The sequence below is a fragment of the Jaculus jaculus genome, chromosome 9, assembly GCF_020740685.1.
Source record: "Jaculus jaculus isolate mJacJac1 chromosome 9, mJacJac1.mat.Y.cur, whole genome shotgun sequence".
Taxonomy (NCBI): domain Eukaryota; kingdom Metazoa; phylum Chordata; class Mammalia; order Rodentia; family Dipodidae; genus Jaculus; species Jaculus jaculus.
In genome coordinates this window covers 28338906-28353878 of record NC_059110.1, presented here as the reverse complement: position 1 = coordinate 28353878, position 14973 = coordinate 28338906, and the positions used below count along the sequence as shown (strand labels likewise).

Here is a 14973-nt window from a genome sequence, read left to right as displayed (position 1 = left end):
ATTTTACTGGGAAAAGCATACAGACAACTGAGGGGGGCGGGGAAGGAGTGTCTATAAGTAAAAAAAAAAAAAAAAATGTGTGTGGAAGTTTGTTTTTGTTGGGAACTTGGCTAGTAAACCTTGAGGGCAGGGTAGGACCGATTATGCAAGTTGCTCACTGGCAAGTGAAGGAATCTTAAGGGAACCCAACTGAGACCAGGGCTTTGTTGGCAGTGGCACTTTGGAGTAATGTGCTTGGCATTTGTAGCTGACACGCCCCTGGCAGTTGTGGAAACAGGCAGAGCCTCTCATTGATAACTCCTTCTCCTCCCCTTTTGGTTGGCTTCTCAGTGTACCTCTGTGGTGTGCCTATGGTCCTTTGGCACTCCGTGCCTCCCTTCAGGGCTCCCTGAAATGTTCATGGTCTTTTTGCTGCTCCGTGGGAGGCTTGGTCCCCACTCAGTGAATGGGGCCACCTTAATATTCCAGAAATTCATCTCAATAAGGACTTTAATAAAAATTACTTATTTGGGCTGGAGAGATGGCTTAGCGGTTAAGCGCTTGCCTGTGAAGTCCAAGGACCCTGGTTTGAGGCTCGATTCCCCAGGACCCACATTAGCCAGATGCACAAGGGGGCGCACGCATCTGGAGTTCGTTTGCAGTGGCCTGGTGTGCCCATTCTCTCTCTCTCTCTGCCTCTTGCTCTCAAATCAATAAAAACAGACAAAAGTAAAATATTTATTTACTGGAGAAAAAGAATGGGCCTGGCCAGGGCCTCCTGCCACTGCAAGTGAACTCCAGACACATATGCCACTTTGTGAACCTGGCTTTATGTGGGTACTGGGGAATTGAACCCAGGCCATCAGGCTTTGCAAGCAAACACCTTGATCCATGAGGCCACCTCCCCAGCCCTTGATAAAGACTTTAAAAATACTTTATTTGGCTATTTGAGACAGAGAAATAGGGGGAGAGAGAGAAAAAAAATGGGTGTGGGTGTGCCAGGGCTTACAGCCACTGCAAAAGAACTCCAGATGCATGAGCCCCTTGTGCATCTGGCTTACATGAGTCCTGGAGAATTGAACCTGGGTCCTTAAGCTTTGCAGGCAAATGCCTTAACCACTAAGCCATCTCTCTGCCCCCTTAATAAGGACTTTTAAAGCTACAAAATCAAAAGATGCCTAATAATGGTGAACCTGGAAGACAGTTAGTTTGAGTTGCAAATCTTTTTCTATCTCCTTTGAAGTCAGATGGTCCTTGGTTGTCTGCTCTTTGTCTATATTCATTATATTGTTTTACAACAGCGAAGTACAAGAGAGTCATAAAGATTTGTTTTATTTCACAAAAAAGAGAGAAGCTCCTGGGTTCAAAAGAGGAAATGCATTCTGGTTTCATTTTCTTGGTATTCAAGCAGTCCCATTTGAGTTCTTGGTATATCATTCCCATCAGTAATGGCTTATGAGAAGTATTCGTTCGTTCATCCATTAATTCATGGTTCACAAATATATACTGCCCTACCCTAAACCAGGCATTGTTCCAAGCAGCAAATAAGACAGAGGCTGTTCCTGACTCCCTGAAGCTTCTAGAAAACACACACACACACATACACACACACACACACACACACACACACACACACACACATGGTATAGATAATAAAGAGCTAAGGTAGGGTTGTGACTTTCTATTCTTTTCTATTTCTTTCTATTTTATTTTATTTAGTTATTTTTTAAATTTATTTATTTATTTGAGAGCGACAGACAGAGAAAAAGGCAGATAGAGAGAGAGAATGGGCGCACCAGGGCTTCCAGCCACTGCAGATGAACTCCAGACGTGTGCGCCCCCTTGTGCATCTGGCTAACGTGGGTCCTGGGGAATCGAGCCTCGAACTGGGGTCCTTAGGCTTCACAGGAAAGTGCTTAACTGCTAAGCCATCTCTCCAGCCCTTTCTTTCTATTTTAAATAGGAAAGAAAGTTTCATAAGGCAGCTGGAAAGCTGCTACATTCACTGCCTCCATAGTCCACCATAAAAATTAGTCAAGACTAAAGCTGTGGGAAGCTCAGGGTGATTTTGGAAGAACTTCAAGACAGGGCATGTGCTGCTAAGGTGCAGGGGGCCAACTTCAAAGACAGAAGGAAGGCTGAGCGCTGTGTGACGAAAGGAGCAGAAGGGAAGTGAGCTGAAGGCAGACCCTTCCCTTCTCTCCCAGCCCCATGGCCCAGCATCTGTGCCAGTGGTTCTAGATACAAGCCTGCCTGAGACTCTGAGGCCCTGGATGGACATGAGATTATGTTAGAGGGAGCCTCAGTTTGACCAAAAGTCTCAGAACAGAGCCGGTTGAGGACTTTCCTCAGACATATGGATAAAGCCACTGTCATTGCCAGGTAGACTACAGTTATTTGAGGACACTTGTGAAATCAGCACTGTATGGAAAAGCTTGTGAGGTCAAGCTTTGACCTCACAGTGAAGGGCCCCATCTTCACCACCGGAAGCTGCCATGTTCCTTGAAGAGGAAAAGTGATGTGTCTTCTGTTCCCTTTCTGTGACTTTGGGACCTTTCAGGCTGTGTAGCTCCACCCTTCACTCGCTTGCCTGACACGTCTCATGGTTTCATGGTGGGTGAAAAGCTACATTTGAACTGTTGATCTTCCCTATCTTTAACAACAACGAGTCTTATTTTGAAGGAATAAGATTGTTCCAGGCTTCCGTTCAGAAGTAAAGGAAGACACTTTCACTCAAGGTAGAATGGCAGAGGATGGGTGAAACTGGTGTTTCCCGTGAGCTTATCGACCTGGAATAAAGAGGAGGAAGTCAGGAGGAGTGCAGAACCTTTAAGAACCGAATTCTTGCTGGATTATAGTTTTATACCAGGATGGATCCTTTCCCTGCATATGCTGTGCCATGGTTTCAACTCTAAGCATCCAAAATGAAAAGCCAACAAGCAAACCGACCGACATCTAAGAACTGAGTTCTTCCAAAGACCTGAGCTTTTGTGTCATGTTACATTCCACAAAGAAGCCAGTTTTTCATCATTCAATGGGGCCTCTATTGTATAATATCATAACCTGAATAGCAGCCAACATCTCCACCAATGTCTTTGGTAGATGCAAAGATAGATTAAATTCTATTTCCTTCTAATTTGGCACTAAGGGAATTTATATAGAATTATTTCAAACGAAATGCCATTTTGTGTGAGAAAGTACGCCCGTTAGTTAGTGGGACCCTCTGCTCTGCCTTGTTTTGAGCATGAGTTGCTGGCTTTATTATTGTTCTCTGCCTTTCTCTTTCCTCGCTGACCCCTCAGGAGGGAGGGAGCATCCACCTTGATTGGGACAGTGGATGCCTCCATTCGTGTGTGGCCTGTTCAAGTCCTCAACTTGGACGACTTGATTCTCTTCTTCCTTTTTCTCATGGCTTCTGGAAGATCAAGAATTCATCTAAGTAAGGAAATATTATTTTCAGATGTGACATGGGATCTTGTTAGTTATTTTATTACTACTTTAAGGTACATGTTGAAATATTGCAGGAAAAGTGGAATAGCATTCAAAGATTTGCTTCACAATAACAAGAGGTCAGAAAAGAGAGTGCAAACAAGATGGAACATGTTGAGCTGGGAATTAGGTCCATGGTGACCATACTCTACTTCTGTATATAACTTTTCATAACAAAATAAGTTTATGTATTAAATGCCATCTTGATAAAGGTTTGGATAATTCCAGGGTCTTGGTGTCAGTAATAAGATGTAATGATTATGGGGCAATATGTTAATTGTTTTCCACACTTTCCTTTGATCTTCTCAAAAAATCTAGGAGATTGGTCTTATAATCATCTTGATATTACAATTGAAGAAAGTGAGGCAAAATAATTTGCAGACTAGAATTCAGAATAGAAGAGGTTATTTTATTCAAATACAAGGAATAAGCCCAAACCAAGCTCAATTTTGATAATATTTGGACTGGGAACAGTAATGCCATATAGGTTGAATATCCCTGCTCTGAAAAATTTAAATCTGAAGTGTTTCAAGATCTGAAACTTTTAAAGTCCTGAACCGCAAGTAGAACACCGCACAGCTGATCTCACGCAGTGGGTCACGGTCAGAAGGCAGGTGCTCTAAAATTCACATTCCCGTCAGGCAAATGCATAAGCTGAAAATGTCAGTGAAACATGCATGGATTTTGTGATTAGACATGGGCCCTATCTCTAAAGATTTCTTCTTGCTTACATGTAAATATTCAAAAATGAAAAAACTCAAAGTCTGAACATTCCTGGTTTCAAGTGTTTCTTTTTTTTATAGGTTTTAAAAAAAAAATTATTTATTTATTTATTTGAGAGCAACAGACACAGAGAGAAAGAGGCAGATAGAGAGAGAGAGAGAGAGAGAGAGACAGAGACAGAGATTGGGCGCGCCAGGGCCTCCAGCCACTGCAAATGAACTCCAGACACGTGCACCCCCTTGTGCATCTGGCTAACGTGGGTCCTGGGGAATCGAGCCTCGTACCGGCGTCCTTAGCTTCACAGACAAGTGCTCAACCGCTAAGCCATCTCTCCAGCCCAGTTTCAAGCATTTCTGATACAATCAATTCGATTTGTATTTTAAAAAAAAAATCCAGGGCTGTGAACGTGGCTCCATGGTTTAAAAGGGCTTGCTTACAAAGCCTGCAGGCCCCGATTCAATTCACAAACCACTCATGTAAGTCTGATGCAAAACCTGGCACAAATGTCTGTTTGTTGCTAGTGGCCAAGGTGCCTCAAAGCAGCTAGGCTGGGATGCATCAGAATGAGGGCTTTTGTGTCGTCTGATTATCTTGGTCTCTGGTAGAAAATGTGCTCTCTAGGTCCATGCACCTCACACGTCTCTTAAACAGCTTTAGAGTTTGATTCATTCAGGGCATTCACATCTTGTGGTGGTTTGATTCAGGTGTCCCCCATAAACTTAGGTGTTCTGGATGGTAGGTTCCCAGCTGATGGAGATTTGGGAATTAATTCCTCCTGGAGGCAGTGTATTGTTGGGGGGCGGGCTTACGGGTGTTATAGCCAGTTTCCCCTTGCCAGTGTATGGCACACTCTCCTGTTGTTATTGTCCACCTTATGTTGGCCAAGGGGTGATGTCCACCCTCTGCTCATGCCATCGTTTTCCCCTGCCATCGTGGAGCTTCCCCTTGAGCCTGTAAGCCAAAATAAATCTCTTTTTCCCAGAAGCTGCTCTTGGTTGGGTGATTTCTACCAGCAATGTGAACCTGACTGCAACAGTAAAGTGGTACCGAGGAGTGGGGTTGCTGCTGGACACCTGATTGTGGCTTTGGCCTTTTGGAGCTGATTTTCAAGAGGAATGTGGAAGGATTTGAAACCTTGGCCTAAGAGATACCTTGCAGTGTTGTAAGTACAGCTTGATGGAATATTCTGGTCAGAGTTGAAAGATCTGAATGCAGTAAGAACTATGGACTGTGAGGTTTGGCTTCTTAGGGTGAGAAAGAGCTTTGCTTGCACTGGGCTAGAGGCAGTTTGTGTGAAAAGCTTGCTGTTATGCACATGTCCTATGAAGTTGTGCAGGGTTGCTTTGTGTAGAAATGGACTGGTGTGAGCAGAGGGATATGGCACGGAAAAATGTAATCTTTTGGCCTAAACTGCTACCTATTCACCTGCAAATTGTTTGAGAGATTACAACCACTGATACTGGGCCAGCTGACCTGCATTGGAGCAACAGGAAGAATGTACACTCTTCTGAGGGAGCCTGAGTGCTCAAGGAGTGTCCTGTTCTTTAAAGTCTGTTTTATTCCCCACCCCCTCCTGATATTGTGGAGTATAAGAAATGTAGGAAATAGAGGGTCATTGAGTTTGCAACACGGTCTTGTATTTTGGAAATAGCCATGGGCAGTGTGAAGCAGGTTTGCTGGATGCCTGCATGGAGACCTTGAGGATGGACTGTGGCTTGCAATGGAGACCCAGTGGAGATGCCAGGACCATGAGACGGCTGCTAAGGAGGGCTGCCAGCCCCAGATGAAGTTTTCCAGGACTGTGAGTAGCCTAGCTGGAGGGGCAGAATTGGAATGCCAGAGACTTGTTGGTGGTTAGAATTATTGGACTTGGAGATTTGTTACTGGCTAGAGTTGTTGGACTTGGAGCTACAGTTTGATGTTTGCCCTCTTTAAATCTTGTGTTAGTTGAATATTTCTTTGTTACTCCCAATGCCATCTTTTGCAGTTTGAGAGTTTAATCTGTGCTATTGTGGGTTTTTTGGGGAATTTTTTGGTTTTATGGCTCAGTTAAAAGATCTTGGACTATGGGGATGTATGAATATCATTGGCATTGATAAAAACTATGGGGACTTTTAAAGTTGAATAAATGCATTGCATTTTATATCATGGATGGTTATCAGTTTATGAGGGCCAGGAGCAGAATGTGATATTTTGATTCATGTGTCCCTCATAAACTTAGGTGTTCTGAATGCTAGGTTCCCAGCTGATGGAGGTTTGGTTATTAATGCCTCTAGGAGGCAATGTATTGTTGGGGGAAGGGCTTGTGGGTGTTATATCCAGTATCCCCTTGCCGGTGTTGGGCACAGTATCCTGTTGCTATTGTCCACCTGATGTTGGCCAGGGGGTGATGTCCACCCTCTGCCCATGCCGTTTTCCCTGCCATCATGGAGCTTCCCCCTCAAATCTGTAAGCCAAAATAAACCTCTTGTTTCCCCCACAAGCTGCTCTTGGTTGGGTGATTTCTACCAGCAATGTGAACCTGACTGCAACAGAGCAGTTACTGATTCAGCCTGGGTGTTCCTGACAGTTCCTTCACTGAACTTGGAAGTCCTACTGAGAAAAGGAAAGGATTAATGTAGGCAGTCAAGCAGAACAGAAGGGGCAGAGGTTCAGGAGTGTAGCCAGGGAGATTGAAGAATGCCCTTACTTCTTCTAACTACAGAGTTAACTATAAGGACAAGGCTCTGGGAATGCAAGCTATAAACAAACAGGGTACCCAAAGTACAAAATATAGCCATAAACATTACAGATAAGCTTAAGTTACTGCTGGTTCCAAGTCAATAAAATTCTTAAGTAAGCCTTCAATAGGGAATCAGTCAGTCTAAGACACCTTCAATTACATATGTTAGGGACAGCCCTAATATACACCCCCCCCCATATTTAGCTTCTAGGATGAGTCCCAGGCTTCAGGGCTCCCACCCACTATGAGAGGGTGCTGTTTTGCTTCTAATAAAATGTGCTGTTGGGCTGGAGAGATGGCTCAGTGGTTCAAGGCACTTGTTTGCAAAGCCAGACAGCCTGAGTCTGATTCCCCAGTACCCATGAGAAGGCAGATATACAAAGTGGCATGCGCATCTGAAATGTGTTTGAAGTGGCAAGAGGTCCTAGAGTGCTCATTCTATGTTCCTGTCTGTCTCTCTCTCTCTCTTGCCTTGGGAAGTGTCTCACTTGGGTCAGTTATTTCTTACTGCGTTCTGGTTAAGAACCACTTCAGCTGGGCGCTCACCCACAGCAGAGCTCTCCCTTCCCCGCCCCTTCCCTTCTGCTGTAACACTACAAGCTATCATCAGTCCCGAGGTCCACGTGTAAGCACGTGCATGTGGCTGGTGTTGACCCTTCGATGGCAAGTGCTTTTATCAGAATCTGAACCACTGTCACTTCCTCCATTTACAGTTGCTTACGTCCTGGATACTATCATGTCTTGGCGGGGCTGTGGCCACAGCCTCCTGACTAACCAAGCAGAGTGTTACTTCTAAATGTGACATGAGCACATTGTCTTCAGTACACTGCACTATCATCAGAAAGAGTCCAAATCTGTTCCTTCCAGACCTTTCAGGCCGTACGTTACCTGATCCGATTTCCTCCAGATTTGTCTCCCTCCAACCATCCTATTTACCTGCCACTTTCAGGCTTACATAGTCTTTTTTGACATTTTAAAAAGAATATTTTTATTTAATGGGCTGGACAGATTGCTTAGTAGTTAAGGCACTTGCCTCTGAACCCTAAGGACCCAGGTTCAATTCTCTGAGTCCCACATAAGCCAGATGCACATGGTGGCACATGCATCCGGAGTGCATTTGCAGTGGCAGAAGGCCTTGCTATGTCCATTCTCCCTCCCTCCCCCATCTCTCTAATAAATAAATGAAAAATACTTTTATTTATTTGCAAGCAGAGATAGAAGAGGAACAGACAGAGAGAATGGGCACACCAGTGCTTTCAATAGCTACTGTTCTTATTCTAATTCTAGTCTGTTTAGAGTTTCTACTTCATCTATATTATATTTTCTTTAGAAAAGGTAGCCATTTAATTCATGGTTTTTAAAATCTCAGACAAGGTCTCACTTGGTAGCGCAGGCTGGCATTTGAAATGGAGATCTGCCTGCTTCTGCCTCTGAGGCCAAGGGTTGCACACCTGTGCAATGTTACTTCTCAACACTCTGCACATGGCCACCCAGACCCAGAGGTCTCATATGGGTTCATTTGATTTTTGTGCCTGTGCGCTAAACTGAACCAATAGAAGTATCTCGTATTGCCTGCAATGCTGGTTTTGCCTTAGTTTAGAGGAGTTCCCCAGTCCCCAGAGTCCCTCCATCAGCCACACTGATTCCAATGGGCCGCAGTCCTAGGACCATCCTGGCCCTCAGGCTTCCTCATGCCAGCTCTTAGCAGTCTCTGGTCATTCTCCAGGCTCCACCTATCTTGGGTCCTATTCCTTCCCCATCTCTCCATGCTATAAGGCTCTAGCCCTGTCTCAGTGTTTTATTTACATTCAGATTTCCTCCTATATTTTCAAGAAATTCATCTTTGGTGTCCAGTTCACCTAAAAGAGAGCTTCCAACTTTTCTGTGCCTCAGTTTCCTCATTTAGAAAAAGTCACTGAGCAAGAGTGACTAATCCGGCTGGGTGACATGGATACATCACCTAGCCTCATGGAAACCGTGTTAGACTCTCCCCTTGAGTTCTAAGCTCTGCTGTCTTCTTGGGTAAACTAATAATGGCATCCTCTTCCTGACACAGTGCTTTCTTAATCTTAATTATACCAGGGAGCCAGAATAGCCCTTGAAACTTTGCCAAGCATCTGCCTACAGCGAGGGGTTATAGATAATTCATTCAATCCCTCATTCATTCATTCAGTCATTCATTCCCGATTGGTAGGTCTTCTAGAAAGTAGTAAAAAGACATGGAGCCCGAGCATCTGCCTATAGCAAGGGGTTACAGATAATTCCTTCAATCATTCATTCACTCAATTCATTCATTCCCAATTGGTAGGTCTTCTAGAAAGTCATGAAAAGAGATTGAGCTCCAGACACAGTAAGGCTCAAAGGGCTAGAGAGGAAATGCTGCACTTCACAAATGAAGCTAACCCAAAGCCATGTGTACAAAATTTAGTATCTAATATGTAGGAGTTTTTTGGCTTTTCGAGGTAGAGTCTTGCCCTGGCCTAGGCTGACCTGGAATTCACTATGGAGTCTCAGGCTGGCCTCGAACTCTCCGTGTTCCTCCTACCTCTGCCTCCTGTGTGCTGGGAGTAAAGGTGTGCGCCACCGCGCCCGTCAGGACAAGCAGTAGTGCAAGTTCATTTAAGTTGTTCCCCATTCTTGCAGAACATTCAACTTGGAAAAACCAAACACTACAGTAAGTTAACGCAGTCCCGTTACAAATTCCAAAAGCCTTTCAAAATTTGGAGGCAAAACTTGGCAAAAATTCTGTACTCCTGAAAGAACTATTATTGCTAAGATTTATTGGTTTGAGAGATATGTAGATTTAGTAAAGCACACCCCTGGGTATATCTATAAGGACCTTTCCAGAAAGGTCTGGGTCATGGAGGGCTCTGGCCTAATCCTTTGATAAATTCAAAATATGAACAGATTATTGGTGGAACCGTGGGAGGCTAGGGACTCGTTAGAGGAAATCAGTGACTAGAGGGCATGCCTTTGAAGAGCATATCTTTGTTCTGGTCCCTTCCTCTTGCTTTTTTGCTTCCTGGCTATCATGAGGTAAACAGCTCTCCTCTACCATGCCCTCCCCTCCATTATGTTTCTGCCTAGCCAGTTTAAAAATCAATCAAACCAGCTGATCATGTACTAAAACTTCTGAAACCATGTCGCAAAATAAGTATTTATGATTTAAATTGTTTCTTTCAGTGATACATGTCTAATGCACATGACTGTGTCACGCTATAATAGATAAAGCAGTAAGATGCATACACACCGACCAATGATACTTCCAGGAGCATAGAGAATCTGCCCTGTGATACATGTGACATGAGCTTAGCACAGAAAAGCCAGATGATTGTCAGGGGTAAATGAATTGAACTGTGTCCCTCAAAAAGGCCTATGCAGATAGACTAATGCCTGGCACGTATGAATGAAATATATGGAAACAGTTCTTTGGTCCTATCAGTGCATTGCTTCTCAGAGCCTCCCTCATCAGATACCAAGGTCTGCTCAAGTCTCTTATGTCAAATGGCACAGTATGTGCACATTCTCTAGCATATGTTAAATCATTTTTATTTTAAATGTTTTTATCTATTTGCAAGGAGAGGAGAAGAGAGGAGAGGAGGAGGAGGAAAGAGAGAGAGAGACAGAATGAGAATGGGGCACACTAGGACCTCTAGCAGCTGCAAATGAACTCCAGATGCATATGTCACTCTGTACATCTGGCTTTACATGAATACTGGGGAATTGAACCAGGGTTCTTAGGGTTTTTTGTTTATTTTTATTTATTTATTTGAAAGTGACAGAGAGAGAGAGAGAATGGGCACACCAGGGCTTCCAGCCTCTGCAAACGAACTCCAGACGCGTGCGCCCCCTTGTGCATCTTGGCTAACGTGGGTCCTGGGGAATCGAGCCTCAAACCGGGTCCTTAGGCTTCACAGGCAAGCGTTTAACCACTAAGCCATCTCTCCAGCTCCTCCTTTACCTCATTCTCAGATCACTCATGCAAGTGCGATGTACAAGTTGTGTAGGGGGCTCTAGAGGTGGCTTAGCGGTTAAGGCACTTTTCCTACAAAGCCAAAGGGCCTAGGTTCGATTCCCCAGGCCCCACGTAAGCCAGATGGCACAAGGTGGCACATGCATCTGGAGTTCGTCTACAGTGTCTGGAGTCCGTGGCACACCTATTCTGTCTGCCTCTCTTTCAAAATAAAAAGTTGTTTAGGGAAAATAACAAGGATAAGAATGTCTGTACAGATGCAACTTTTTCTCAAATACCTTTGACTGCATCTATGGATGTGAGATATACGGAAATGAAGTGTCTCTGCAGATGTGATCAGGTTAAGATGAAATCACACTGGACCCGAAGTTTCCATGCAGACTGCAGGAGAGAGCAGAGATTCAAGTGACAGGGCTGTGAGGGAAGGAAGGCTGAGCACTGTCAGCCACCGCTGGAAGCCAGAAAGAAGTGATGCTTTCATATCCTACAGCTTTCAGACAGAACCCTGCCTCCCGAAACGTCCGCTTCAGATTTCTAGCCTATGAACCAGGGGAGAAGGATGACTAATGTTCTAAGCCACCCAAGTTTGTAGTGATTATAGTGGATGCAGCAAACTGAGGTGAAACAATAAAGCTTGATCTCTTCTTCTACAGAAATGAACCTGACATGCATAGAAGTGTATGGAAAAAATGACCAGAGACTTCCAAATTCCCGAAGACAACATGAGCAGCAATTTGCTTCTTGGGGGCTTCTTACAAATGGAAAGAAACAATGAATAAATGTGACATTATCAACACCATAAGCATTTTCAATGAGTGGTAACTGAATGAAGAGGCAAGAAATTTTAAAATAAACGTGTAGCACATGCCAGGTACATGATGAAATAGCCCAGAAAGAGATGAAGAAAGGACAAGATTGGTTGTAGCATGAAGTACGAGGTCCCAAATGTAAACTAGGACCAACTTTACCTATGACTAAATGAGGCAACTGCAAACAGTAGAATGTTTTCCTCACCGAGGTTAAAGCTTTGTATCAGAATGAGCTAGGACATGAATGCAGGCTCTTCATATTGTGTGAGAAAGCATATTGGTGTAAATCTTTTGGAGGGTAGCAATGATTACCTGAAGTCTGGATATTTTGACTCTTTTTACATTTTTACATCTTTTCTTACTCTAACGTATGCATTTTCATGTAGGAAGTAATTTTATCACAAGAGTGTGTTGAAAGAGACACTTTCAGGACTGGAGAGATGGCTTAGCGGTTAAGCGCTTGCCTGTGAAGCCTAAGGACCCCGGTTCGAGGCCCGGTTCCCCAGGTCCCATGTTAGCCAGATGCACAAGGGGGCGCACGCGTCTGGAGTTCGTTTGCAGTGGCTGGAAGCCCTGGCGCGCCCATTCTCTCTCTCTCCCTCTATCTGTCTTTCTCTCTGTCTGTCACTCTCAAATAAATAAATAAAAATTGAACAAAAAAATATTAAAAAAAAAAAAGAGACACTTTCATAGAACGTGGTATGTACTGGTGTAACAAAAAAGCAATTCATAAGACAATGTCCCCATAAATATTTCAGTTTCATGTAAACTACACTAATATTTACTATTATCTTCACCTCCCCAACACACAAAATAGAATAAAATGGCATTTAATTTAAATTTGCACTTTTAAGTGAGTATAGAAATATTTTGCCATGGTTCGTTTCCTAACTTACTAAGTTATACTAAAATTATTTTGGCTTAATTTAATGTGAGAATATATGTCTATCATTCTAGTAATTCCAAGAAACTCCTATAAAACAGGTATAAACTGCTGGTTTCTCATTCTCTAATGAAATATGCCTCAAAACTCCTTCTTCCACTTCATAAAGGTTCCTCAGTCTAGTTCACTGATCTATGGCCAAATCTGCCATTTTTCCCACACGATTTCAGCAGACTTTTGTACACCAGGAACTACATACTGAAAAATAGATATAAACATACCATTTTTAAAGGAGAGATTTTCAGAGCTGTGTGGGTTTTTCTTTTCTGTTTTGAGGTAGGGTCTCACTCTAGCCTAGGCTGACTTGGAATTTACTATGTAGTCTCAGAGTGGCCTCGAATTCACGGCGATCCTTCTACCTCTGCCTCCGAGTGCTGGGGTTAAAGGCATGTGCCACCACGCCTGGCACCAGAGCTGTTTTAAAGATTAGATATAAACAATTAGAAAATAATCCTACAGTATTAATGTATAGGAACAAATAATGGATATGACATTCTGGTTAACTATGAAAGATGGTCTAAGTGCTTGAGCAAAAGTAAAATACCAAAATAACTTTAAAACACTTTATTTAAAAAAATCAGTAAAAGTAATGCTCCATTTAAAAAAAAATCTGTACATTTCCATTTATCTACTCTATTCAGTTCTACTAGCTTGCCTTTAAGTTCAATTTTGACAGCTTTCAGAATTTCTTTCAAAGTATAGCAGGCAAAAATACAGCAAGGAGAGCAATGATGGTTACCAATGCATGATGTTCCATACAAGGTACATACTTAATAAAAAAAATCAAAACAGAAAAAAAATACAATGTACATAAACTGACAGAAACAAACAAAAAAAAAAGGCAAGAAAAAAAAGCCATTTTATCTAGGCTGGAGAGATGGCTTAGCAATTAAGGTGCTTGTCTATGAAGTCTAAGGAAGAACACACGTTCCACTCTCCAGGTCCCACATAAGCCAGATGCACAAGGTGACGCAAGGGCGCAAGGTCACACACGTGCGCAAGGTGGCGCATGCATCTGGAATTTGATTATAGTGGCTGTAGACTCTAGAGCGCCAATTCTCTCTCACAACTCACGCTCACTCGCTCATCAAAAAAATGGCCAGTGTATTAGGCTTGCCTCAAAAAAAAAAAAAAAAAAAAGGCAAAACAACAAACAAAAGTGCATTAAGCTGCAGCAAACACCCCACCAGAAGGAAGGCACAAGAGGAGTCACCAAAGCCAGTACTGCCCCAGTCCAAACAGCAGCCTCTGAAGCCCCGAGCAGTTCTCAAGAGCACAGGTGACCCTGGCAGCAGGTTCTTTCCCCACATATCCCAGCCAGGTGGGTATCTGCTAAGACATGATTTCTTCTCTGGGCAGCAGAGCTCCAGCTGGCAGGTCTTAGGACTCGGCTGCAAGTCTGTACCCGATCAGTGACTCCTGACCGCCGTCCCCCACTGCCAGGTCCACGAGCACGTGCGGTTTATCATAACCAAACGAGGAGGGGGCGAGCCTCCCCACTGTCAATTCGTGATCTTCTGCCTTTATTTCAGGCTTGTGGTTTGAAGGGAGCTCGGGGGCAGACCCTGTGCTGTCTGAGCCCACAAGGCCACTGTCAGAGCCAATTCTGGTGTGATAAGAGCTTACGGTGACGCCGAAGAGTCCGGACTGGCTGCTGCTTGAAGGGGAAGAATGGTCCCTCTTTACTGGAGCCGAGGGGCTTCCGGGGACCGTGTCGGCAGCATGTTTTTCAGTGGGGAACACTTCGGGCTCATTAGAAAGCTTCCTTTGTTCTGCTTTGCCTGGACTGTCTGGGGTCGTTGCTGGCGACAACACCTCGTCCACACACATCGAGGTCTCACTGTCTGGGACAGGGAATGGCTGACATGATGCAATGAACGATACGTATTGTAATTCCGGTTTTGTCTCTGAAATGCCATTTCTTACTACAGAGAGCTAAGTGGAGAGAAGAGAGTAAAGATAACTTATTCAATAGCTACTCTTTTTACAACAAATGACTGAAAACAACTGACCACTAAATGGTATATTTAGTATCAAAACATAATATTTAATGCCATAACAATATTATCTTCCTTTTTCTTGATGGAACTTTAGTTGTTTGAGAGAGGCTCTCGTAGCTCAGGCTGGCAGCTAACTCACTCTGTAGCCAAGGAAGACCTCGAACACCCATCCTCTTGCCTCTACCCCTCCTTAAATGCTTGGGACTATGGTCCTGTACCACCACACCTGGATTATCTTTTATTTTTAATGAACAAAATTTAAGATTAAAACCCATTTAAGGCATCTAATATCTCATCAAATCCACACTGACTTTGTATATCATCTTCTACATGTA

General features: G+C 43.6%; 1 protein-coding gene across 1 annotated transcript in view; it reads right to left on the bottom strand.

Moving 5' to 3' along the window:
* Positions 1-13758: 13758 nt before the first annotated feature.
* Positions 13759-14973, bottom strand: part of Ifngr1 (interferon gamma receptor 1) — a 29712-nt gene continuing 28497 nt past the window's right edge. Inside the window, exon 7 of the mRNA XM_004651317.3 lies at positions 13759-14573. Coding sequence (XP_004651374.3) covers positions 14019-14573 — 555 coding nt within the window. The 3' untranslated portion in view covers positions 13759-14018. The remainder of the gene's footprint in view (positions 14574-14973) is intronic.